Here is a 27475-nt window from a genome sequence, read left to right on the forward strand (position 1 = left end):
CGGTTATTTCAAATGCTCTTTGAGGGATTGATAGTGGCAGAGTCATCATTATGTAGAATTGCTTTTCAATTTCACTAATGAATAAAATGCGAAGTTTGGAATTTCAAATCATAATTAAAAACCTCATACATTTATAGTACCCACTAATGTTTAGCCGGAGGCGGTTCACGCTGCTGGTGTTCAATCTGCCAGGCTTTCTAGGAAGGACTTAAGACGGCTCTAATTTTAGTGGAGCACGTTGGTAATTAAGAAGAGTGGAAAGATGTGTTGTTGCGAGAGGTAATTTATTTAAAGAACAAGCCCACGATCTGTGAGGGACAAAACTTATTTTTAGTGTATCCACCAAGAATGGAAGTCACAAGTACTGTGTAAGTTCTCGGTCATCCCTGACTTGATTTCCAGACAGAGTCGAGATAATCGTCTCGTATTTTTCTTGCGTATTACATAATCAATCGCTCGTTGGATGTAGGAAATCCCTAACCGAGTGGGGTCTGCTGATGAAATACTGCCCGCAAGACCCCTCCCCCCTGTCTTCTTTCCCCTCCCACATCCATCCCTGAGGCTTGTCGGAGATGTAGGGTTTCAGGCCGAGTCGAGCCACAAAGCCTGTCCCTCTCACGTGCTAAACTCATTTGAATATGCCGGACGTAATCTTATTTTAATGATGAAAGAGAACATTTCGACCCATCCTCTCGTTTAAACATCTTTCCAAGCGTGCCTTCGTTTTCAAATGGAGCGATTATTTAAAAAGTGCGTGGGCGCGGAGATGGTAATTGACTTTGAAAAAGTTCAAATCGGATCACGTTAGAAAGTCAAGGGAAGAGGAGGGGGGGAGGGATGGCGGACGGAATTAATAACGGAGTTAAAGGAAAGACAAAGGGGTTCGTGATGTGCCTTTTTTTAACCCTTAAATCGTTGAATGCAAAACAATGACCAACTCTGAAAATGAGACGTCGATTATTTTACGATAGCTATCGAAAAGCCGCAATGGATGGAATTTGAAGAATCTGTGGCCATAAAATCATTAATTTACTCCCTATAGTTATGTTTTAAACCTCCCTTTTTTGTCTTGAGCGGTCGTAAAACGTCATCGTTATTCTCTCTGGAAAGAAAACCAATTCGAGGAAGAAATGGAAAACTATTTTTATGCTAAACACGACACCATCGACATGCACTCTGCTCTCATTCACTTTATGAGTGTCTCTTCAATTTTTAGTCCACTACTATTCTTTCTTACGACACCAGGCGAATTGTGTATTTCTGTTTTCCCGAAAACACGTTATGAAGTTGGCTAAGGCTTACTTCAACAACCGATAAAAGGTACAAGAAATAGCGTGATCGCAATGATCCAAAGTGCCAAGCTGTGTCCGTATGAGAAGGATAATTATGGTGAGCTAATTTTATGTGTCTTCCGTCCAGCATAGTTTACATTCCTATCGTGAATCATTGAAATAATTACAACAAAATCGAGCATCAATACCGGGTGGCAATAACAAAAAAAAATAATTATCAACGGGGAGGAAATGGAAAGGCACCTATGAGATTTACAAACTAAATTTATGCACAGATCTAAACTATTGAAAAGTGGATTTCCTTGAGGTATAAAACGTAAACTAAGAACATTGGGGTGAGATGGTATCATGCATCAATTTAGGATGAGTTTTTTGCATTGATATAATGCAGTGAGATTGCCAAAACGCTTTAAAAATAAAGTTTTTTCACGAGCCTGACTAAATTTTCTCTGGAATGAGTTTAGGGCCTTGGGCCCAAATATTTCATGATGAAAGCTGGTTCCACACTTTTGACCCCCCCCGTTCTTGGATACAAACTTCGCAACGTTTTTTAACTCCTGCTAGCTTTATTTGTTTCGTTTTAAAATTCAGGCCGAAAGACGGGCATGCTGGCCGCGTTTGAATCTCTCACTTTTCATCACCGTCCAAGAACACCTCGGAAGAGTTTGTCTGCGGGAAATCTCGTGATAGAATTAATGTCTTCCCTTCCTTCTTCCCTCATTACCATCTCGCAGTGTTCCAGGGTCGTTATAAGTGTGAGGGAGGAGAATGTTTCGTTGGGGGATATTCGCGCCGAGTGCCCGGCACCTCCGGAGGGCACGCAATATTCCACCCAATCCTCAGACTCGCCACTACCGGTTGTTCGCCGAGAGGCGGTTCACGGGAGCCCTTCCCAATCTCTTCCTCCTTCGACCCCCCCCCTATCCCTCCCCCCTCCCTTTTCTCCCACGCCCACCCTCTTGCATCCATCCATCCACCCCCAAAGGGCGCAATTACGCTCACGATTTTTTCTCTTTCTCTTTCTTTCTTTTTCGAAGATGTGCTCCGGCTCCCACCACCTGTATGGTGTACCCTTTTAAAAATTTTTATTCCTTCCCCCACCTCCTACACGCCCCCGTCGACATTTACGGGAGCTGCTGACATCAGTATGTCGAAAATACCACGAATACCAACGACGGTTCGAGGGAAATTGGCAAACAAGGAAATCCTCAAAACTTGCCTCGACTATATACAAACTTAAAAAATATGTGTATACTTATATATATATATATATATATATATATATATATATATATATATATATATATATATTATATATATATATATTTATACTACCTTGATCAAAAAGTTCCCGGAATAACCACCGTGTGGCGCTCCCATCGTTCCGATTTGAGTTCTGTTTTTTTGTTAAATTGGTACATCTGTTGTTGATATTCCCTTTAAATCTTAGTGTCATAACTTGACATTTGCAAAAGTTACGTAGCCAAGAGTACATCTATCTCTGTGTGTGTTGGCGATTTTTTACAATTGCAGAAATGGATTTAAATTTGCAACAACGAACTTGTATTAAATTTTGCGTAAAAAACGGATTTAGTGGCGCACGGACGTTGGAAATGTTGGAAAAGTGTTTCGGCAACGATTCTCTAAAAAAAACGGTCGTTTACCAGTGGCACGAGCGGTTCAGAAGTGGTCGTGAGTCAATCGAAGATGATGAACGCAGTGGCAGACCGTCGACATCGAAAGTCGGTGAAAAAATTGATAAAGTAAAAGAAATGTTGGTCAATAACCGCAAATTAACCATCAGAGAAATAGCGGAGGACTTGAACATTGCCTATGGATCCGCCCAAGACATTGTGGTTAATGATTTTGGTTTCCGTCGTGTAGCAGCAAAGTTGGTGCCAAAAGACCTCAATTTCATGCAAAAAAGAGACCGTGTTGACGTCGCAAAAGACATGATTTGCGAGGCTGAATCCGATCCCACATTCATCAAAAGGATCATTACTGGAGACGAGACGTGGGTTTATGAGTACGACACGCAATCCAGACATCAGGCAAGTGAATGGCGTTCACCAAATGAGCCGAGACCAAAAAAACCACGTCGTTTTCAGTCAAAAAAGAAGGCAATGCTGACGGTTTTCATGGATTACAACGGTGTAGTGCATCATGAATTTTTGCCAGAAGGCCAGACAGTAAACAAAGAGTATTATTTGGGCGTTATGAGACGTTTGCGTGAAGCAATTCGCCGAAAGAGACCAGAAATGTGGGCAGAAAACTAGTGGATTTTGCACCATGATAACGCACCGTCGCACAGTGCTGTCATTATTCGTAATTTTTTGACGAAAAATGCAACAAATACCATCCAACAGCCACCGAATTCACCTGATTTGGCTCCCTGTGACTTCTTTCTGTTCAATCGAGTTAAAAAACCATTACGGGGAACGCGTTTTAGCAGCCGAGAGGAAGTAGTGGAAAAATCGCAGGAAGCACTGATGGACATACCGAAAACCGAATATAAAAAATGTTTCGAGGATTGGATCAAGCGCTGGCATAAGTGTGTTGCAGTCGATGGGGATTACTTTGAAGGGGACAATATAGATTTAGATGAATAAACTTGTATTTTTAATTTTCTGAATAAATTCCGGGAAATTTTTGATCAAGGTAGTATATATGTATAAATTTATATAAACTCTTATAAGGAACATATGTATAAATAAATATGTATATATATATATATATATATATATATATATATATATATATATATATATATATAATTTATATAAACTCTTATATATTATATACTTATATATATATCTCGCACTATTGTTTCACACGAGTCTTTAAAAAATTCGTTCAGGTAATATAATGTTTTTTTAACTGATTAACTTAATTTCACGATAAGAAATCATTCATGTAAAAGAAGTGGTTTTTCTGGTTTTTCAGGAAATATTTGGAATATCTGGTTTCAGGAAATATTTGGAATATCTCGTTAGATTACTTCCGTTAGCCAACTTCGGTATGTATTACTGAGATCTTCGTCAGTTCAACTTTCGTGCATGAAGTTTTTACTTCCACGCCCATGCCGGTATGATGCATTCCGTGGGAATCATGAACTTGACCGTGAGCATTTCAAGCGAACACTTTAAAACGGATGAGAAAATACTTTCACTACGTTCTCTCAAAACCTTGAAGGTGTCGACTACGTGTGAGCAAGACGCAATCCTTTAGCGGTGGGTTTTATTTTCCGAGTAACAAAATTCCGTAATCACACGAGTTAAATAATGAATTAGGGATGAACATAGGTGCAGGTACGACAAAATATTCTGACGAATTGAACTGTCTCAGGAAGGTGGACATTCATGATCACTTTGTCTGTTTTCAGAGTAAATTTATTACCATGTTAAGAGTTTCAAAGGATTGGCAACATTTTCAGGCCCATGTCGTACCAAAGTAATTCACTGTGAAAATATGTAAGTTTACATATTCGGTGAAATTATTCTCACCCTCTACGTATCTTGGCAGTATTTTGCATTTTTTCACACCATGCAGGCCATCGCTAGGGTGTGTGGCAGGTGGTGAATACACACCAAATTAATTGTTACCCGGATGTTTTCACTCTTACCATGGTCGGGCAATGTTATTCTGATCCCTTATCGTTCGTGGAAAAAATGGCATTGTTTTGGACCAATGTGGTCCAAGGGGTTGGGACTAGAGTTTCAGCGATAACTTTTAGGGGCATGATTTTTACGACATGGAAACATTCTGGTAGTCTTTGATGCAAAATGATAGGCTTACATATATCGGTGTCTTTTAGGATATGGATGTGGAAAAGGATGGAAAAGGTGAAATGGTCTGAAAGGAAAACAAACGAAGAATTACTAGGTATGCTGGGAGAGGAGAGAGGGTTGTTTGTAGAAATCGGAAGAATGCAGGAAAGGTGAATGTAGAGGATTTTGATTTCCGATGGGATTTTGAAGACTGTGGGGGGAACGTTAAGCAACCGGGGAAGATGTAGGAATAGGTTAGCCATGTGGTATGAAATGAAGGAAGTTAAAAAATATGAGGAATTTAAGAACAATTTAATTTAGGGTAGCGTGTCGGGTTGTGTCTTGTTAGGCGAAGCTAAATGATGTTATGATATTTAATCTATCCAAAACTTACCTTAAACATTTGACTACCAATAACAAAACACACCCTCAACCTTTTATCACAAATTCATCAGCAATATTCGCATAATATGAGCGTGTTAAGTCAACATCTAGGTCGTCTGTCTTATGATTGGTTTGACAAAACTTGTTAAGTATTTCAACCTTTCGGTTTCGTGCCTACTTGTTTCTTCATTTCCACATTTGTTTCATTTATCTGTTTCGCACATCTCACCACTGATGTCGTGCTCTCAAATGCGACCGATGAAGATTTATTCCCTTTTCACCATGCTCCTTTCGCTTCTTTTTGCGCAGCTCTTCGTTGTACACTCAGTCCCCATTCATTTTCCCCACTCTGGCGGGGTGATTGCGATCAAGTCACATTTACCCACATGTGAGGGAATATTATTGTATTATTTTACCTCGCGATTTGGTTGGAAAAACGAACCAACTCGTCAGTATTACCTGTATGGCATAAATGTCCTCTGTAATAAGATGCGATTTTCTTTCCGAGTTTCCTAAAAAAAGAAAACACTTCCACATATCAGCTTTTTATTGAATTAGTTAAGATTTGATGGCTTTAATTTTAAAATAGTGCTATGTAAACTTGAAATAACAATTTATTCGTTGTTGTTGTTGGCGGTTGCTATTGAATTAGAAATGTTTACGATACGATTGTTGAGGGGGTAATTATGTGATTTATATGCAATTTGATCTCCCCAAAAAATAGTTCTTGAGCACAAAACTAAAGATTAATATATTTTTCTAACCTTAATAGTGCGTGAAGAAGATGTTTTTAATGAATAATCCGTGTGTGACACAGTTTATGCGACAATTTTGCAGCGGGAAGCGATTACAGTCGACCTTAATGTAATTAATTGTCGTTCCGTCGTATCTTGTTCGGAAAGCGGAAGCCAATTGTGTCTTTGACAGTGCTTTGGCGAACATTTGTTGTTTTCTTGTTTAATGTAATTTTCTTACATTGGTTTATGCTATGGGATATCCAGAAAACGTGCAGATTAACGACATACCCCTTGGTTGATACTCAAAGGCGCCTGCAGAGTAAAGCCATTCTACAAATTTCAAGACCTGGTAATCAATGACACCCTTCCATACGTATAAGTGAAGAGACAGGGTAGAATGTGGGACGTCAAAGGACTCTTCTAAGTTTCATAATTGTGTGCATTTATGAGGCGCCAACGATACCCTGAAAAGGAGATAAACGCTAGCAAGTAATAATGGACATTACTTTGTTTTAAATCCTCTTAAGTTTCAAGTTTGTGTTTTGGCACTTAATAGTAGATACTTTCAACAATATAGAAATGGCCTCCTCTTTCCGGACTACTAGACTCAAGGGCGCGCTGATTTTTGGGAGTTGTTAGAGAGGTGTCGGAACGAATTTTATTTCACGTTGTGATGAATGGTGGAGCCGTTATTCACCGAGGCAAGCGATTCGTTTAAGTATTCTGCTGGGAGAGATTTTTTTAATGACTCAACCTTCCTCTCCCTCGCTCGCTCTCTCTCTCTCCCTGTCGGAGGGGAGATCTTCTAGGAGGACTGTGTCGCCGTATGGGGAGGAGGAAGAAGAAGAAGACGAAGAATAAGATGGGAACCAGAATGGGGATGGTTTCCTCCTCCCTCACAATCGGGGAGTCACTTCCTTCCTCCACATTAGGACGGGTCGGGTGTGTGCCACCTGGCTTTCATGGACTCCATGCCTCTGCCATGGCTTCTTCCTACTCCAAATCGCCCTCCACCCCTCCGGTCTTCTTCCTACCAAGCCGCCGCCGCCGCGATATGGCTTCCGCACGGACAGTTCCTCCACCAACTTCCTCCCACTTCTCTCCTCCCCTTATTTCCCATTCCCCCCGTCTTACCCCAACAGAACGTCCGCTCGACCAACTCCCCCCCCCCCTCGTAACCACCCATCACTTCTCCTCCCCCCCGTAAGGCACGAACTCCTTCCTCCTCCTCCGCCACACACACACAATTCGACTTAACGCGCAGGCGCTATGCAATTTATCCGGCCAGACGTCACGGTGGCTTCCCCCCTCCTTTCCACGTTGTTTCGCTCCCTCGGCCCTCATTTTTTTTAATTGGGGTTCTTTAAGGGTGGCGGGAGGGTAGGGAGGGAGGAAAAAAAATAAAAGTTTACAGTGGTGGGATGAGGGACCAGCTGATCGGCTACCGGAAGGACGCGTCGTCCTGAAATCCGTTTCGAGTTCGAAAAATCCCAGGATCCCAGGGAAGTTTGTAGATGCGTTATGGCGAAGAGAGGGACTCGGAAATATTGGTCGAATTTGTATTTAATTCATCTACAAAAATCTATGCACTCGGAAGTGTTTTGGATCAAGATGATCAACCATACGAGTGAAAACTTTGATATTGAACATGATATTGTACGGCACAGAAACTTGGTCGTTCTAAGATTATAGTGTAGTTGGGGGGTTTTTGAATGTGGGTGTGGAGAAGGTGAAGTGGATAGAAAGGAAAACAAACGAGGAAGTGCTAGGTACGGTGGGGGAGGAGAGAAAAATGCTGGAAGAAATCCAAAGGGAGCAGGAAAAGTGGATGAAATACATACACACACTCCTATTTGCCCTACAACTTTCTTGGATTCCCTACTTCTTTAATTATTAATAGAGTTGTTTTGTTTCCTGCTGAGTTTGGTACGTACGTAAGAACCCCGTGATGAAATGAATTGTACCTGCCGCTTATTCTGCTCGTGACGCAAGGTGTCTCTTTGGTAATTGTATGCACATTAAATATGCGTATGCTGAAATACTTTCATAATCGGAAGCCGGTAAGTAGCCTTGGTTATCGGCCGGGTAAAGCCGTCACCTGCTACTTGAGGGGTCGCGGGTTTGTGTCCCGCCTAAGAGGGTTTTCATCTATCTAAAGGCTATGGTCTTCACAATTTTATAAGTTCCTCCTTTAAATTATTATGTATAGTAGGCTTTAAATAAATATTATAACTTCTGTCGTTGGTATGTTGCTATTTGTTTAATTTAATCTACTGGCCGTCTGCATGGATCGGTCTTCAGGGTAATGCGCCATTTTTCCAGTCAAATAGATGTCTGATTCGAGTCTCCACATCGGAGTTTGTTTAGGACGTGCGTAAACTGTGGTTAGTTACCTGGAAAACCGACGACAGAAGAGGGTCAACTGGGGTTCCCAGAGAAGTATGGGGTTATCAGGAGCTTGTGACGAGCTGGGCGATAAAGGAAATCTCATAAAGCCATAACACGCGTGAAGTCAGTCGCTGCTGAAATAAATAACACGACGTTAACTCTTTGACCTGAGAAAAAAAAACAAAAAAATACATTTTTCGAGCCTCGGAGCCACCCACGTTTTCAGAATATATCCCGCTGTGATGCGAATTTAAAGAATCTATGAATATTATATAATCGATGAAAAAGTTTTCTAACTTTCCCAAATTAGATCCGCGCATAACATAGCAAAGCTTCCTAAATTCGCATTCGCACACATTTAAATTTTAGATTTGGCATAATTCAGTCAAGTCTCAAACTTCTCCATCCCGCAAACTCATCTCTTATTTAAAAAAAAACCTCGAAATCTCATGAATAATTAAAACTTTTCCGCAAGAATTAGCAATTCCAAAGAATCGCGGACAGCCATTCGAATGGCAAGCCAGGAAAAAAAACACCTAAATCAACGTGACCCGAAACAAAAGAATTGACGGCAGTTCACTCTAACCGAACGTTTGTACGTAACTTCGACTCATTCAATTGTGTTCACAGAAAATGACGAGAAAAAATTGAATCACAACCACTTCTTCGACCTGTTTTTTTTTTGAAACATTTTTTTTTTGTTTTTGTTGGAGAATCATTTCCTCCACCCACTCAGGATTTCGCGTTGTGAGTTAATGAACTGGAGGTTGACCCGAACTGGTCATTGAATGCGAAATCATGAGTCTTAACGAGCTTTAGCTTAAAGAGAGTTGAGGGGTGAATGCGGTGGAATGGGTCCACGCCAAAGTTTGCGAGGGTAAATGACGGAGCAGACCCTTTAGTGTGCGTGAGTGTGTGTGCGCGAGCGTTTTTATTCCATCTTCAATAATAAATCACGTAGTGAGGGGGTTCTTTGTAAATCGTTTGCGTGTTTGCATTTCCGCTGCCATTTCTTTCGGGCACAAGCAAAAGACGTCAAGGAGGAAGCGAGCAAATTTATGACGTCCACAACTCACACTTTAGATTTTCCGAATCGACGGAATTTATGGCTCGGTGTGGGACCTATTAATGTGGATGATTTTTCACGCCCGGAGACGACGAAATCTTGAGCGTTCCATCCTTCAGTCCGGCGAGGGATCGAGGAAGGGAAAATAATATTTGAAGAAAAAAAGGCGCATCTCGCTACGTTCCGATCATGGTTGTGATTTTTTTTCGGTAGGTTCAGGTCGAGGGGGAAAAAAATTCATATCGTCATTCTTCTTATTGGGATTGGGCCATTTATGCTGATTTTTTTCCCCTCTCTGCGTGATTTGTTTTCATCTTCTCACCCCCGACGCGTGATGCATGTATGTATGATCCCACGCTAATCACCGCCTAGTACTATAATCAGTGGGATGAATGTCTTTATCGCCCATTCTCTCCATAATTCACAATCGTCATTTTTATTCTCCTCCAACTCCTGTCAGAATGACACAAAATCTTCCCTTGGCATCGTCAAACTAAATGATCACATGTAATAAAAATATTAATTTGTCATTAGGGGTCAGAAGTGTGTTCTTTTCTTTCCGTTTCCCCTTTTAGAGAGTCGTTATGTAAGACTCGGTTTAATTGACTCTCTTTCATGTAGATCACTCCTCTTTTCTATCACTAACTATAATATTCTACAACTCAGTTCGTATTGGGACAGTTCAACATTTCCTCGTCCATTTCACAGTAAGATATGTCCGTCGTACCCTTAGGTCTCTCGTCTCTACAGTGATAATTTTAACCGCGATATGCTGTTTCATAAAATGCATGATTTCCAACCGACCCTTGTCGTCTCATCCACCTAATACTTCAGCTTCCTTATTCATCCTTAACATGATTACCACACTTCTGCATTTGTTATCGAGTAACCGTTGTGTTTTCAATGTTTTTTTTCATATTTTTTACGCACTCTATGTGATTGGCTTGTGTTCTTTTGGAAAATTTAATTCAATTAATTTTAGGACATTACTTAGTTTCTAAATTAAATGAATAAATTTCATACATAAAATTTAAAAAAGAATTTAATAAATAAAAGAAGTAAATGCAGTTAATAAATACAGGTTTGTTTATAAAAGCATTGTATTAATGAAAATTGATGACAACGTATAATAAAATTGTACCAGTCTATAAACAAATTCAATGAATGAAATAATTGAATAAAAATATCGAGGCTCATTTTATAGATAATATTAATAAATACATTTACGAAAGAAAATTGCCTTATACAAGAAATATACTTCATGAACAATAAATTCCTTTAATAAACAGGCGCAGGTAGTTATTAAATGAAATATATAAAATCGATGATTTTAACTGACCATTTTAAAAGATGAATGTGCTAAATACCTCTCGTCTCTCCTTAGAGCGCCATAACGGACGCTTCGGCTCGCCTGTACACCGCCCTCGGGGGTCGCGCCTGGTTTCGCACCGTCACCATCCTCCTGCCAGACTCCTGGGTGGACGCTGCGGGAGATGGTGTAGAGGAAGGGCCCAGAGCCGGCGGCGGCGAGGTGTGCGGCCGGCCGGAGGTTAGCGCGGCGTGGGCCCGGGGCGAGAGCGCGGCGACTGCAGACATCCGGGTGACCGCTGTGCCTCACCCTCTCTTCGGTGAGAACTCTTGGACGAGGCAGAGCGGAGGGTGCGGTGCTCCCGGAGACTTCATCGAGGTCAGCCACAGTAAGGTGGCAGAGAGGAGGGGAGACTTGGGTGAGTTCAACGGGAGAATGTTTTGCATTCATCTGACCCTTGTTTTCTGGAGATTTCGACGACCGACTCCATCGGAGCAATTTTGGCTTTTAGTGTTGGGTGTTAAAATAAGCGGCGAAAGGAAAAATGTTTAGTAATATTTGTGATGATATTTTGTGTAAACATTTAAAGTAGTTTCAGTGAGAAATGTTGGTTAAAATTGATAATTAGCAAATTTACAGGTCAGTATAGCTCGTGAAAGTCCAGCGTGTACTGGAAAAAATTGTTCTTGCCCTCCAGTTTAAATGGATTTTGTGCCGAATACTCCAGGGCCGTAAATAAGCTAATCTAGAATTTAATATCATTGGGTACTTAGTTCTTCCTTGGAAAATTATCGGTGTCAAATGCTAACAACTTTAATATGAACAGCACTACAGCAGGAAGAGCTTCATTTAGTTTTGAATTATTAGAAAACTTTAAGAATTATGTACATCAAAACCTGCTGCGAGCATGAGAATATTTAAAAACTCAGTTATGCGGGAGAAAATTTGGAAGGGACCATCATTGTGAAGGAGAATATCATATGAACATTTTGCACCCAATGTTTTACCCTGATCTGTTCTAGTCTGTTGAGCTTAACAGCCCAAAATAATAATGGCGCTAACTATGAATTATTTGGAAAATTTTGCACGATCTCAAATTTTGCTGTAGTGTGAAAAATTGATTTCCCATGCAATGAAAAACATTTGAAAATGTTTCCATTCATTTCTTATTCAAACGTTTCTGTTCCATTACAGGTGCTCTCCTTGTAAGAGACTGGGCCAAGTACAGATATGGAGTTTTTGATGAAGCTGGGATAGGCGGGGATTCTGTTTTTCCCTTATGTTACCGAGGCCAGGATCCCACAACGTCCAAGGTGACTGGATGTTCAGATCTGCCAATTGGAACTGCTGGGTAGGTGGCATTTGTTTGATTTTTTTTCAACTCTGTTAATTGTACCATGACAACTGCGGTTGCAGCTATTCTTGCAATTTGTGTAGCATAAAAATTTGCCTTGAACATGGAATTATGTATCTAGAATATGCCTGTTTAGATTTTTTCTCGAATTTTAATATTTTTACATTCTTATAATATTATATCATCTGGAATTTCAATATTATATTACATTTTTATCCCAAATTTTTATGATTACTTTATCTCAATGATATCTATGCTTTTACCTTAACAGGCCATGTGAAAAGCTAACAGAGTATGGGCATTTCTTCGGAAATGTCAGCCACTTGCTGCACCCTAATGCTACTTCATCCATCATGTTCGATCCAACTGCTCCACAGGTAAGTGTAAGACATATCTTGGGATGTGTGATGTTTTATTTGTTATACTGTAGTGATAATATCGCTGAGAAATCGCATTACCAATTGTGAAACTTAACTGAAAATACTTCATTTCACAATATAATTTTAAACTCATTATTTTATTTATAGGTGACAAAGTTTTGCAATTCTTCAACGCATGACCGTTATGCTCCAACAAAGCACAACCTAATGTGTGACAGGAAAAGCGTCATGGAGGTCATTCTGCAGCACCAGGACTTTGCCAACAAGTAAGTTGTCTTTCTGACAAATGGATATTTAAATAGATGTTTTAGACACACGTATTACTTTGTCCTCTTAATGTATGCGCATGTTAAATTAAAACATTCAATTAGACCATTGTTCTGATTTCTTTAATTTTGTCCCCCCCTACAGTCTTGAAATGGACTTCAATTGGGATGGAGGGCTGCCAGTTGAAACGATTCCACGGTTTTCGTACAAGCGTGAGATTTTAACCCGATACATCCTCGTTGTGGAAGACACGAAACACATGCTGACAAGGGTAAGTATCTTTCAGGACCTCACAAATCACGAAAGTTGAACTCAAAATTTTCATTTGAAAATTTTTAATGCATGAATTTCAACCAATCGCAAATTTTATGACCCTTGAAATAATCAATATTTCAACCATCAATTGAAATAAATCATTATAGCTATGCGTACGAATAGAATTTTCATTTTGTCTATCTGCATTTTTATAACTTTTCATGCAAGTGAGTTAGTTAACTAATTATTTTGAGAAGCAAATACTAGCATATTTGTGCTATGAAATTTCAGGAAAATTACTGAATACTATGGTAGCTGAAATTGAATGAAATAGAATGCTAACATTGAATGAGAGGGACCCCTTTCATTACACAATTTTTTAGTAGATTTCTTTGATGCTGACTGTTCATTTTTTTTCTTGCCGACCCCTCTCAATAGGAATCCTGGACTTTCCTTCGGACTGCAGTGAGGAAATTTGCCTTCCATGACCTACCGAGTGAGGGATCAGTTGAGGTGGGCCTAGTTGGGGCAGCTGAGAGTGGTGCCACCAGACTGCAGCCTATCTCCTCTCTCGCTGGCCCTGGGATAAGGGACGCCCTTGCATCTTGTCTTCCTTACAACCCAGGCGACAGTTCTTCACATCTTTCCCCACCAACATCATCATCAGCCTGCCTCCACTGTGGAATCAAAGAAGCCTTGGATGTAAGTATTCTACATTCTTAATTCAGCTTAGACAAATTAATATGGCTGTATTGCTATTGTCATTGATTGAAGGCAATAAATCTAACATAAATAGTATTCAACAGATACATGCGAGGTGTAGTGGAAGTTCATCATTAGGAGAAAAAAAAGTGCAAATTTTGTCTTTCTCATAAATAGTATTGGTAGTAGTCTGCTGGATAAGTTAGGTTAGTGATGTTAGCAGGAATCAGAATTCACAGAAATTTGTAAGAACACCATAACAATGTTATTTTTACCCTGATGAATGTTTCTGTATTCTTTAGACACTAATGTTGAACGAGAAAGTCCTTTGATGTCTCTTTTGACTTTACCACTATGCAACAGACTCATTCTTTCATATTACTGTTTATTTAGATATAATTTTACTTGATGATTCGGGGTTTATTCTTGGGCAGTTCAACCAACCGTGATCACCCAATGGGTTTTATTTACCGAGTGATTAATGAGATGCAAGAAAATAGAATGAATTGTCACAATTATATCTTCTTTTCATGCTTCACTGCTACAGAGCTCTAGCTTTCAATTTGAAAATGAATCCTGTGTTGCGATGTTATTAGCTGCCTGCTCAAATAATGATGAAATTCAATGTTAGTAATATCATGGAAAAGTTAAAATTTCCATCTTAATCCTCCCTTCTCCATTGGAGATGCTGAGGATACTTTGTGAAATAAATTATACTTCTCTGCCGTAGATGTTGGAGGAAAGGAGTCGTGCCCATGGACCAGCAGCTTCAGTGATCATTGTCGTGGCTGCGGGTATGGAAGATGAGAATTCTCTTCCTTCCTCCCGCTCACTCTGGACGCAAGTAGCAAGGTCCAACACAATTCACGTACCCATAGCAACCATCAACTATCCAATGATCGGCTTCGGAAGGCAGCCCTTGGACCCGTTGTCTGCGGCAACCGGTGGTCTCGCCTTCACCATCTCCGAGAAGCGTCTCTCCTTCTCAACGTCGCACCTATCTGCTTACATGGCCCTCTCGGGTGCATTCGTCGCCATCCGTAATGAATACCAGAGGGGAGGTACCCACGCCCTGCCAATCGAGATCCACTACCGAGAGATAAGGGATGATGATGCAGAGAGGGGAAGGCAGATGACAGTCGGTGGTGCAGTGGGGAGTGGCACTGGGTCGACTGTCATTTCGGGAAGTTTTGTCGTCGAGGATGCTCTGGTCGACACGGTGAGCATGGGTTGGCCAAGACGAGACAGTCCAGTTGGCAGCCGATTCGCGCTCTTCATACACAACACGGAGAGCCCACTGGTGAGGAGGGTGGAACTGGTCTCTCCCTCGAGCCATGTCTATCGTACAAGATCGGATGCCCTGCTCAATATTCGTGCCCTGACACTTCAGGCCGCTCTTAATGAGGTAAGAATTCAATGATACTCTGCATGTTGTGCTGTCGTTTCATGCTAATGGCCACTAAAGGGATAGTTTTAGAGGCATTCTCCCCCCATTACTCAAGTGGTTCAGTACTTATTACGGCACAGCCCTAGGCCATCAACCAGAAGCAAACATTTCCCAGAATAACGGAAGACGTTTATTCTTTTGAAATTTCTGGAAAATTAAAATGATTTGAACAATGACCTCTCTTGCCGTTTCTGGTGTAATCACTCAGCTCAAGTGTTATTAATTTGGTATTTAATTGCTAAAACAATTAAAGGTACTTATTTCTTTATGACTGTGTGAATTGTGTAATTTTTGTTCTTATTTACCAAGTGTGCTAAATTTTGCTAAGTTTAATAAATTAAGAAATTGGTAGATGATTTGATGAGTATGGTTTTTTGCCTTTTAAATGGAATAGACATGTGATTCATAGTTGATCATAACCAAATAAGCCGTTACTCATGAAAGTAATGATTGGTATTTGATAAAATAATCTTGAGTGGTTTCATGAAGGAGAAAAAACATTTTGATTCACAGATAATAATTCCTTCCTTGACAAAAACATCTTTGGCACAGTGCTGATCTAGTTTTATCTATTTATTTATTTGATGGGTAAACCTTAATGAAACAGTGGAAGCATACATTTTAATGTTTCAATTTTCAGAATTTAGAGTAACATTACTTCTAACCAAAGTTCTTTTTGGTCTATCAGATAATGACACCCATGGATTTCTCTTTCTTATAGAGTGGGACCTGGACATACACAATTGAAAAGTTCCCTGGTAATCCTCAGCCTCTGTACGTACAAGTGACGTCCACACCAAAATCAAAAGTTGCTCCAGTAATCAAAGCTCGTGCATGGACAAGTACGAGAATAGTGAGACCTGGAACCTCTGAACCTGTGGTCCTTTATGTTGAGGTGAGTAACGATGAAACCTTCCTGTGTTCAATTCCTCATTCATCAGAAAATAAAATTGTTTCCTTGGTGATTTCACGACATATGCAGAAACCATATGCGGAATTATTCATATATATTGTGATGCCATTAAATCTCTTTCAAATGATAGAAAAGCACTAAATTTAAACAAATGTTAGCACGTCATATAGCATAGTTTATGTAAAGTGTTCCTGGAACACATCATCTATTTTATCTGGAATGCTATAACAGTTGATATTTTTGTCTTGGATACAGCCGGTAGTTACTTACTGTGAAAAAACTAATGTATGTTTTAATAATGGAGAAACCGCTCTAAGAGTGCAAAATTTGGATTAAATTGATGAAACTGAACTAAATATTAAATGGATACTTCTTCAGATGAACTAAAATGTCTACATCATTATATAGCATAAATATTTTGTGAGAAAGGATTGGAAACAAAATTCTCTCAAATTTTAAGCAATACTGATTAATGTTCCAAACTTAAATCATTCAAAGTCCTCACTTTTTTTTCTGCCCATACTCATAGTGAAAATTAATAATATTTTCCAGGTCACAAAGGGCAACTGGCCAGTGGTGAGTGCACGGGTTGAAGTTCAAGTGAGGATGTGGCCAGCAAATGACTCGTACGGCTCATCATCAACTCTCGGCAGTCATTCCTACCGGGAGAATGAGCAGAGGCGTTTCCTTCTCCTGGACACTGGCAGTGGGGATCCAGATGTCACCAAGGGGGATGGGATCTACTCCCGATACTTTGTCCCTCCGACCAATACAGGGATGTCAGATTTGGTCTTGTACATGCTGGACATAACAGTGACCGATGATGGGAACACAGCTTATACATGGCAGGCAGTTCAGAGTTCATTGCAAACTGGTAAGTGTGACTAAATTTTTTTTTGTTTATGTAAATTTATTTGCTTGTCTCATTTCCCTCAAAATTTCTTAGAAATTCTGATTAATTTCAAGCAAACATTTCAAGGACATTAAGGGTTATAAAATAATATTGAGCATCTAACTTATTTAACATAATATTCTCGTGAAAATAATAATTCTCACCATTGAATAATTCGAATTGTGTTAATTTTATTTAACTTGAGATGCATTTCATCTTTTTTTCCATGTGAACGAACCCTTATGCTTTGGTTTCATAGATAAAGTTGTGGTCATAGTTCCCTTAGTTTTTTTGCTGTACTTTTAACAACTGTTAACAAAATTACTTATGAAAAATATTCTGCTTCTTCTTCCTTGTTCAATTTACCAAACACAATGGTAACATCATTGAAGGCAGAGAAACATTCTATCTTGTGTGTGTACTTAATTCTTTTTCGACCATAATCTCAGTCATTGAGGTCAATGCCCTAAACAATATTCTCCATTTCCACAGGCTCCTGCTGTGGCAGCTCTCTGAGGCCTGAGGCCTTAGCACCTCTGCCATCATTCCAGCGCATGCTTCCAACTGTCACTCTTGGCGTAATGAAGGGAAATTCACATGGCCATGGAATGACAGTTCCTTTTATCATGGACCCACAGCCTTCTAAGGTTGGTGATTTGAGATCAGAGGTCCTCGCAGCAGAAACCAGGGCAAGGCTTACCTGGATAGCTCCTGGAGCTCATGGTGACATGGGAACTGGTTAGTACCATTTAATTTTCAACCTTTCGAGTACCTACCTAAGCATATATAATTAATATTTCAACCTTTTTGTGCTAAACCATGATTTCATGAATGTTTTGTCTGTACAATGGACCCTTATTTAGAAATGAAAAAATATTAACTTTGTGATTCCACTGAAAAATGTTACTATTGAGTTACTATTTTTTCATTTCCAATATGAATCGATTCCATAAAGTTATGGCGGAAACCATGAATTAGACCCTTATTTAATTATAGGTGTGCATTTTACTTACTTGAGGATAGCCACAACCTGTGTACTTACATGCTCAAGCCTCTATATGTTCCAAGATGGACAGGATTTGATAATTTTTTCCCTATCACTAAATATTACTTAATATCTAATGATTAAATCCAAATATTTTTATATTATAATAATATTAATGTATTTACAATGGATGAAGAACGGAGGCCAAAACTCATTGTGTTTGCATAACCAAGAGCTTAATAAAGTTAAGAAAATATGATGCATTGATTTTAATTGGGGTCTCAAGAAATTACGTTTTAATATTTATTTAGGACTCCTGCTGTTTATTAAAATACTAACAGGAGTTTCAGAAATAACTTTGCAGCTTCCACATAAAATAACTTATTTATTTTCTACTAGTTTCGCTACACTGTAGCATCTTCAGGAACGTACAAAGCCGTTTTGTACGTTCCTGAAGATGCTACAGTGTAGCGAAACTAGTAGAAAATAAATAAGTTATTTTATGTGGAAGCTGCAAAGTTATTTCTGAAACTCCTGTTCGCAATGGATTTCCACAAAGTCTCGGCCTCAACCATCAGTCATATTAAAATACTAGTTATCTGAAATTAAACTTCACCAAGATGTCAAGTCTTACAATGCTAGCACTTACATTTTAAGCATCATTAACTAGAACCTGCTTCCAGAATCAACTTCCAACATTGGCAGTGATCTCTATTATTTTCTCCATTTCTGTCATTAAAATGAATTTAAGATGCCTTTTGATAAAAATTATACCTTTTCATTGACAATTCTTGGAATGGTCCATCGAGTGGCATTAAAATGTATTTTAACAGAGTTATTTATGCAGAAAATGATCCCATGAAAAACAGTATCAGCAACGTGGGTATATAGTTATCATGATTAGATGTCACAAATTCAGAATTAATTTTCAATCTTCATCCCTTAATTTTCATAAAATGAACAATTTTGCAAATTATAAAAATTCCTGCTTTTGATGAAAATGAATCAGGTGAATGGACATTTTCAGTAATTTCTTACAGTTTCCCTTAATAGAGAACAGAATGAAAAAAAGACAACCTAATGAGCTCTTAATATTCATGAAAGGTTGATTATTGATGATTATCAGTCCAAGGAAATCTCATGGAGGAAATTTTTTGGATAAAATATCCAAGGCAGTTTAATTATTAACATTCTCTCAATTCCATAAAATTGTATCGTTCACTTCCTTCTTAAAGTGAATTATAAAGTTGATGCTTAGAATATAATCTATAAATTCAAATTGAAAATTAAAGTTTTAGTATACATCTTGGAAATACTATATATTCTAAAAGATGAAGAATAACTTTCATAAATGCAAAATCATTCAGTTTTTATAAATTGAATGAAACTCTTTTAGGAAACAAACTCCATTTCTACGTATTCAATCACAGTTTAATTTTAATCCTAATGCGTAAATATTTTTGATGAAGTAAACCCTTCCAATGGAGGCTTGAATGAATTTTAGGGAACAATAACATATTACACCAATCAATGACTTGTTAAGTGCTTACAGTATGCTTTCCAAGACCATTTATGAATCAATAAGCTTATCACTTTGCTTTGTAATAACCTTTTTAAGTCAACTCTCAGCATGGTATAAATATAATCTCCCTTTCTTCTGCAGTTGACTCCTATGAGGTTCGGTTCTCAAGGAATCTCGCAACAGTAGCTGATAACTTTGAGTCAGCCACACCATGGGAGAAGGGACGTCCGTTTCCATTGGCACCTGGCTCGGACACCTCCTACACTCTAGACTTTGTGGGCGAGACAGGACTCCTGGACACTCCGCTGTTCTTCGCAATCCGTGCTGTGTCATCAAAAGAAAACTCTCCGATCATGTATGGACGTCCGTCTAATGTCGTCCGTGTGTTGGTTCCATCTCCTCCACCTCCTCCTCCCCCTCCTCCCCCACCGGTGCTGTTGCACCCTGGCGGACACTTGTCCAATGGAACAGATGGGGATCCTAGTGATTTGGTCGTCATACCACAGAGAGCAGGACTTGCATCTGGCGTTGGAATGGCTCTACAGGTAGGCTATCTTATGTTTTTATGTGTGTGTCATGAGTGTAGTCTACTATTTTTGCTAATACAGGATATCCTGTAGTAGGGATAGAATGCTGGGAAAGTAGGGAGTGGAAATGAATGAGAATTTTGGATTAAATTAAGGGAGGTGAAAAGTATGAAGAAATAATGAATGACTTATTGTATTGTTTAGCATAAGGATAGTTAGTGTCATGTTAGTTAGGGCTTAAGAGTACAGTAGGGTGAAGTTCTATTTTGAAAGATGATTTTAAAGAACTCTTACCCCTAATGAAAGACTGATCGAAGCACTTTTCCTCTGGATAAATAGTTTTTTTTATCAAGTGGAAAAGTTTTAATCAAATGGAAAAGTGCTACGATCAGTTATTCATAATGTTCGACTTCCACCACATTATGCCTGAAGCTACTCAATTTAACTCTTACCCCCTTGTCTTACATTATTTTTGTCTTCGTTTTGGCAGAGTGTCTGTCCCTTTCATGGTACCTGAAATAGTATATTTCCTATCTATTGTCCTTTATTATAAAATTATCATTTCTACCCCAACTAACTCTCCATACCTTCTCTGTTCATTCTTCTGTCTGTAAAGAATTTTTCCGAACAACTTTCTTCACAGCATCAAACTTATTTTACCCTTTCATCTTCATACCTTCTCCTCTCGTTGGATTCTGAAATACTGGAGACACTGGGTGCACTCAGCTACAACCAAAATGTGCGATTTTTCAAGTATCAGATCTTCCTGATAAATCACAGGGATAGGGAAGGGAGCAGTTCTCACAGTTCATGAGAGAGTTTCTCTTGCTGTTAGGTTTAGTATTACCTGATTCACCTCCACACTCACTGATCATAACAGTCTTCAAATTAATTACAAATATGACAGATTTTTTTTTAGACACTCATCGTGACAGTGTCTGGTGTGAGAAAGTGAACTTTTTAAAAAAACTGACATTTTAAAGTATAGAACTTTGTGCTAATAATAAAATGAAGATTGTTGGATTGTAGGTGTTTAACCTCTGCTAATGCCCTATTCTGTCTCTCTCCCCACGAATCCTTTAGGTCATACTGCCAGCCGCTGTCGGAATTTTGCTCCTGGTCGGAGTTCTCGGAGTATACTTCTTCCTGGTCGCCCAGAGGAGGAGAAGAACGGCCAAGAAGCACCAACACAAGCCCTCCATGACGACACCCACCACCACCTACGCCCCGACCTCCAATGGCACAGGAAACCGCTCCGGCCCAATGCCCACCCCGCCCCCTGCGTACGAGCCACGACTCACCGAGGACGGGGTCAAGTCGGACAACTTGGTGAGGTGGATTGGCGAGAACGACGGTTCGGCCAAGAGGTTCAGCCTCGGAGACGATATCCCGAGCGTGGCGACGTCCACGCACCCAGACCCCAGGGGTGGCGGGGCACGACTCTCGGTCATCTGCGGGAAGGACGTGATTATGGGGGGGATGTCATCCCCCGTGGAGGGGATGCCCACAAGGACCCTGAGCCCTTACCAGTCCTGGACTGCTAGCCAACTACTACACGAACACGAGAGGCGACACAGTCCTTATGGTTATGCTCCAGGACCTATCCACCACGGCAACCACCACAGCCAGTCGATTCAGAACAACAATAACAACAACAATACCCCGTCCACCTCCTCCTGCGGACCAGGGGGTGAAGAGGTGTGGTGCATAGGCCCCCCGCAGCAGTTCAATGGGTCTCAGGGTCATTCGAGCCTCAACGGGAGCACGCATTCGCACTCAGTACTCGGGATTCCACCTGGCCATGGCTCAAGGGCCCCCAGCAATGTGGGCATGATGATGAACGGTGACGGGGACGTCGAGGGCCAGTGGATGCAGAGCCACCACATGAACGGAGACGCCTCCTGCCACGTCCTGAACAGCAAGGACCACCTGGGGAACCCTGTGGAGGGATCGTTCCTGTCCCTGGTCGACGAGGGAGGAAGCAGCGGTAGTAACGGCAGTACCGCCCCTAGGAAGGTCCCACCGCCGACCGCACCAAAGCCAACACTTCACCACGGACTCAGCTTCAACCAGTCGAGTCACCAGGGGTCTCTCACATCGGTCCGGAGCAGTGCGCTCGACAAGAAGAAACAGCGCAACGTCACGCAGGTTTAAAACGAAAGGAAGGGAAAAAAACAATCGACAGCATACAAGAAAAAAAAGAAACAGAATATCGACTCGTTTTTTGTGTTTTGTTAAGTTTGCGACGTAAAAATCTTGTTTTTTTTTGTGTGTGGTCCTGTGTGAATTTATGGAAGGGGATGATGAATTATTTTTTAAAAAAATATGTATCACAAAACACGCATAATGGATGTTTGCGTAAGTGTACATTTTGTTTACCAAAGTATTCCCTCATTTTTTTATGATGTGGAAATGAGACGTGTTTAAAAAAGACTTTCTGTGAAAGGAGATTCGTACCTATAGGGTGGTCATTCTTTTGTCCATCAGCCAAATGGGACTGGACCAGTGCCAGACTTAAAAAAAATAAAAAAGGCCAAGGATGAATGTGTGGTGTGAGAAAAAAGTCAGTGTGAAATTCCGAAATGCACAATTGATGAATGGTTTCATATTTTTATAATTTTATATATTATCTTTCATTCATTCATTAATGGGGAAGCGAGCAGATTTCCCGGCATGCATCACGGTGACTGACTCCAGTGATGAGATATATCATCATCGAAGTGAAACATGAATACATGTGTACTTATAAAAAATTTCAATCCTCGTAAAGAAGTTTTCCATTAAAAGTGGTGCTTATCATAGCAGTCAGTAAAAGATCCCTATATTGAAACGATAAAGAGAGTATCCAGTACAATTTTACCAGAGGCATATCATTAGGAGAAATTCATCTGTAGGAAATAAAATTGCATTTCCTATCCAATCTAGTCATTGGTGTATCAAAAGCCAGAAATGATTTGTAATTATGGATGTTTAATGAGTGTCTTCTCTATTCTTGAGTGTAAATACGTAACATTTGTAACTTTTAGTGTCCTCTAAATATCAGGCGTTCAGATGTTCGTGTACATTTAAGGTACTCGTCTGATGATGTATTCTCATGGATGTATGAATTTCATTGGCAAATTGTTTGCCAGAAAATGCTTTGTATATATCTCAATACAATTCATGTTTTAATGACAGAATTGTGTTCTTATTTCATCCGCCCATTTCGGTTTTCATAAGCAAAAGAAGCATGGTGGAAGACGCAGTGCGAGGACATGGAAAGTCTGCAGAGGAAGAGTGAAATCGGTGCGCTGTACAGCAAAGTTAAATCGTTATCGGGAAGTAAGAAAGGAAGAGCTATGCTAACAGTTAGAGATAAGGCGGGTGAGGTAATAGTTGACGCAGGAAAGATCCAAGAGAGATGGAAGGAGTATATGGAAGAACTGTATAGTAAAGAACTCAGACCAACAAAGTTAGACATTGAAAAAGAAAATGACGTAGAGGAAGACACCTTAGGTCCAGGCATACTAGACAATGAGATAGAAAGGGGATTAAGGGAGATGAAACTAAATAAGGCCGTGGGGGTGGATAACATTCCCGCGGAACTATTGAAATGCTTGGGAAAATGTGGGGGGAAGAGGCTATATGGGCTGATCCGTAGTATTTATGAGGAGGGAATCTGGCCGGAAGACTTGGTGAGATCAGTTTTAGTTCCTATTCCGAAAAAGGTAAAGGCCACGTCATGTGAGGACTGAGTTGAGGAGGGAGGAGGAGGGAGTTGATGACGGGGACTTTGAGTAAGGATGTTAAGAAAAGACTCGTAAAAACTTTGATATGGAGCGTAGCTATGTACGGTGCGGAAACGTGGTCATTGAAGCAGGAGGATAGACGTAGATTGGAGGCTTTTGAAATGTGGGTGTGGAGAATGGAGAAGGTGAAATGGACAGAGAAGAAAACAAATGAGGAAGTACTTGGTATGGTGGGCGAAGAGAGGGGTTTGTTGGGAGCAATGCTATGGAGGCAGGAAAAGTGGATGAAGGGGGTGTTGACCGGCAGTGGGATGTTGAAGACTGTGATAGAGGGTAGAATGTTGAGCAAAAGAATATATATATATATATATATATATATATATGTGTATATATATATATATATATAGATATATATATATATGTATATATATGTATATATATGTATATATATATATACACATAGTTACACATATACATGCATATGTTATATATATACATATATATATATATAACATATATATACATATATATATATATATAACATATATATACATATATATATATACATATAAATATATATATATACATATATATTATATATAACGCAGTAATCACAGCCACATTTGCCGCCATAAACACAGTAATCAACCCGATGGTCGGTTTAGTAGGTGATGGTAGAGATCACCCAGTACTAAGCCCTATACGGCCCCCCTACCCTGATGTGTGAATATTCACACGCCGTATAGGGCTTAGTACTGGTTGATCTCTACCATCACCAACTAAACCGACCTTCGGGTTGATTACTGTGTTTATGGTTTATATATATATATATATATATATATATATATATATATATATATATATATATATATATATATACATGGTCTCGTTGAAGTAACACAGAAGTGTTGAATAAAAAATCTTGGACGGCAACAAACAATATAAGAACACAGGAATAGAACACACACGTTATTGCTTAATAATTTCGATGGAATTTAGCTCCGGCTTCCTCAGAAGAATCAATAGGATAAGTAAGTAAATTTTGCCATCATATACGAATATTTAACTGCATCACATGATGTAATTAATCCCTTCCCACATACCCTTAACAGGATATGGAGCCCTCATTAACCCGCCGGAGACCTTACAGCTTTTTTTACCTTTCCCCACCCTTCGCAAGGATCCATAAGGCCTTGAATCCCCAACCATCCCGCCGTCTAACGTAATTATCACCGCTATTATGTATACATACTTTCCTAAAAGACTCTCCAAAGAAAGAGTTCAACAGATCTACAGGTATTGATCACTTCGATTACGCGTTTTCACTGAAAGAAAAGTAATAACTATGAGTTATAACTTTTTTTTAACATTATCCGAACATGTGCAGTTAAATGAAACAAACACGTTGGAATTATTTTGAAAGGCTGGTTGATACAGGTGTATAGTTAATTTTGAGCGAAAGTTACATTCTTAAGCATTTGCACAATACGTTCTTCGGCAATAAAGGAAATGTTAAAATTCTTTCTTGAATTAAGTCGGAGGGAATTTTACAGCCATTTCGATCCCGACTGTCAGGCCTTATACTCCGAAGTGGCGGCTTCAATTAAGAGCAAAATATATCAGTGGTGACCTCTGGTCTCCCTCCATCCTTCTTCCTACGATTGCTCAAATTTACCTAGCGGATTACTCACGTTTACCTAGCGGAGCAGATGACCTCGGGAGTTTTGAATCCCTTTTGTAAACATTTTTTTTGATTTTTTATGCCCATAACCATGGATGGGAAAGGTTGTTTATAGATGTATACGTAATATTTTACGGATATCCAGGAAGGGGTCCGAATCGAGGGAAAATGCGCTGTTCGTTGTCTCCTCTGCGAGAAGGTTCTCAACAACTTTCCTGTATACCAAAGCAAACACTCAATTTCTTTGACGGTCTTCACTCAAAACCCTCATATTCCAAACCCTTATCACGTGTGTGTCATTGTCGTGTGCGCTCATCCGTTACATTATAGCAGGGCACGTAAAACACCCGCTTCATGCGTGTGATAACGGATCATGCGCACCAGCTTTTTCGATGCTGAAGGGCCAAGAGTACGAACTTCATGAGAGCTCAGAAGGTTTGTAAGCCGCACTTTCCCAGGAATTCAAGCTATGGAGACTCGCCATTCCAGTTGGTTAGGCCTTACCGTGAATGAGTACGTATTGGGCATCTTGAATCCTGCCCAAAAGGACCTAATTGTGGAAAGAAACGTAAAAAACCTGCCCATTTCGCGGATAATTATTATTAACGAACGAAAAGCACCCAATTAACATTTGACAGCCTAGGATGGGAGACAAAAAAAAGCACGGGTCGCTCGTTTTTGGTTCAGTTCAGTTACAAACCATTCGAGTTAAACGCTGAAAAGGAAGGAATAATCTCACCCCCTGAACACACTAGTACAAATGTGAGACCAAAGCGGTATGTCAACTAAATTTGATCGGTACCGTACAGATCGATATATAAGAAATCCCTTTGCATTCGTTAAATTCTTGGTCACAACGATAGGAAGCATAACGTACGAAAATTCGAACTTCTCGGAAATAAAAACGATTCTGAAAGAAGAGGAAACAATCACCAATTATTACTGACCTAACAACCCCTGCCGCACGTTTTTTGTGGACGGAGAGGATGATGTGTATGTTTACGTTACAAGTCGGCGATGCGAATCCAAAACTATGACCGTCTAATGGAAGCGTTGGCGGAAGAGCGAACGAACTAATATGATCCTCAACGCCAGGAGATTTCAACGACCGGAAAAGCTCTGTCTTTAGGATTCAAGTTATGAAACATCCGATGGTGAGTGTTCGCGTCAAAGAAATAAGAGTACTCTTTGGAGGGTACACGCAGTATAATTGCAGGAGGGTGGGGAAGGCGATGACTCCTCTGTACTTTCACTGGGGAAATTTCATTCGAATGTTCCGAGCGCTTATCCATCAGACTTCTTCGGATGAGTGATCTCGCCAGCTCTAAATCGCCTCAATGAGCAGGGGTGGGAAAACCACCCCTACTGTTGTCTTCGTCTCCCACCCTTCTTCGGTCCGCGCTTCATGCGCGCCGCTTACGATTCTTTCGACGAAACTCTCAGTTGAACCTTGGTTACCAGCGGGCGATTACAGATCTCTGTGAGCTCGGGAGTGGAAGAAAGGTCGGAGAGAACAGGGCAAGAGTAAATTTCACAGATGGTGTAGTCTTCCCTCGCCAAACAACCAGGAGAGTTGTTTCACAGTTGATATTAATAATAAGCTAACTAATGAAATAAGTCGCATCGGCTCTCACTCCAACCGATGCATCGTGAATTCAAATGTGAAGTGTATATCTGTTCGTCGCAGTGCCGAAATGATTCTTGTTTTCGCACTTTTAGATTGTGTTGGAACAATGGATAATGCCTAATAGGATTAAGCGAGCCAATTATCTATCTGAAGGAGGCGACGAGAGATGTGTATATTACCTGAACATGTCACAAAGCCATTCGGTGAGTTTTTATAAACATTTATTCTCTGTTCCATTCCTTCTCATTACGT

The 27475-nt window shown here is 39.9% G+C and overlaps 1 protein-coding gene across 1 annotated transcript in view; it reads left to right on the plus strand.

The window, feature by feature from the left end:
* Positions 1-23346, plus strand: part of LOC139700963 (calcium-activated chloride channel regulator 2-like) — an 82618-nt gene extending 59272 nt beyond the window's left edge. Inside the window, exons 2-13 of the mRNA XM_071599482.1 lie at positions 11019-11361; positions 12138-12294; positions 12569-12674; positions 12825-12943; positions 13089-13215; positions 13638-13901; positions 14632-15306; positions 16070-16243; positions 16814-17135; positions 17646-17891; positions 19802-20205; positions 21271-23346. Coding sequence (XP_071455583.1) covers positions 11019-11361; positions 12138-12294; positions 12569-12674; positions 12825-12943; positions 13089-13215; positions 13638-13901; positions 14632-15306; positions 16070-16243; positions 16814-17135; positions 17646-17891; positions 19802-20205; positions 21271-22341 — 4008 coding nt within the window. The 3' untranslated portion in view covers positions 22342-23346. The remainder of the gene's footprint in view (positions 1-11018; positions 11362-12137; positions 12295-12568; positions 12675-12824; positions 12944-13088; positions 13216-13637; positions 13902-14631; positions 15307-16069; positions 16244-16813; positions 17136-17645; positions 17892-19801; positions 20206-21270) is intronic.
* The last annotated feature ends 4129 nt before the right edge of the window (positions 23347-27475 follow it).

Source organism: Hetaerina americana, unplaced genomic scaffold (genome assembly GCF_022747635.1).
Source record: "Hetaerina americana unplaced genomic scaffold, ioHetAmer1.1.p SCAF_11, whole genome shotgun sequence".
Lineage (NCBI taxonomy): Eukaryota > Metazoa > Arthropoda > Insecta > Odonata > Calopterygidae > Hetaerina > Hetaerina americana.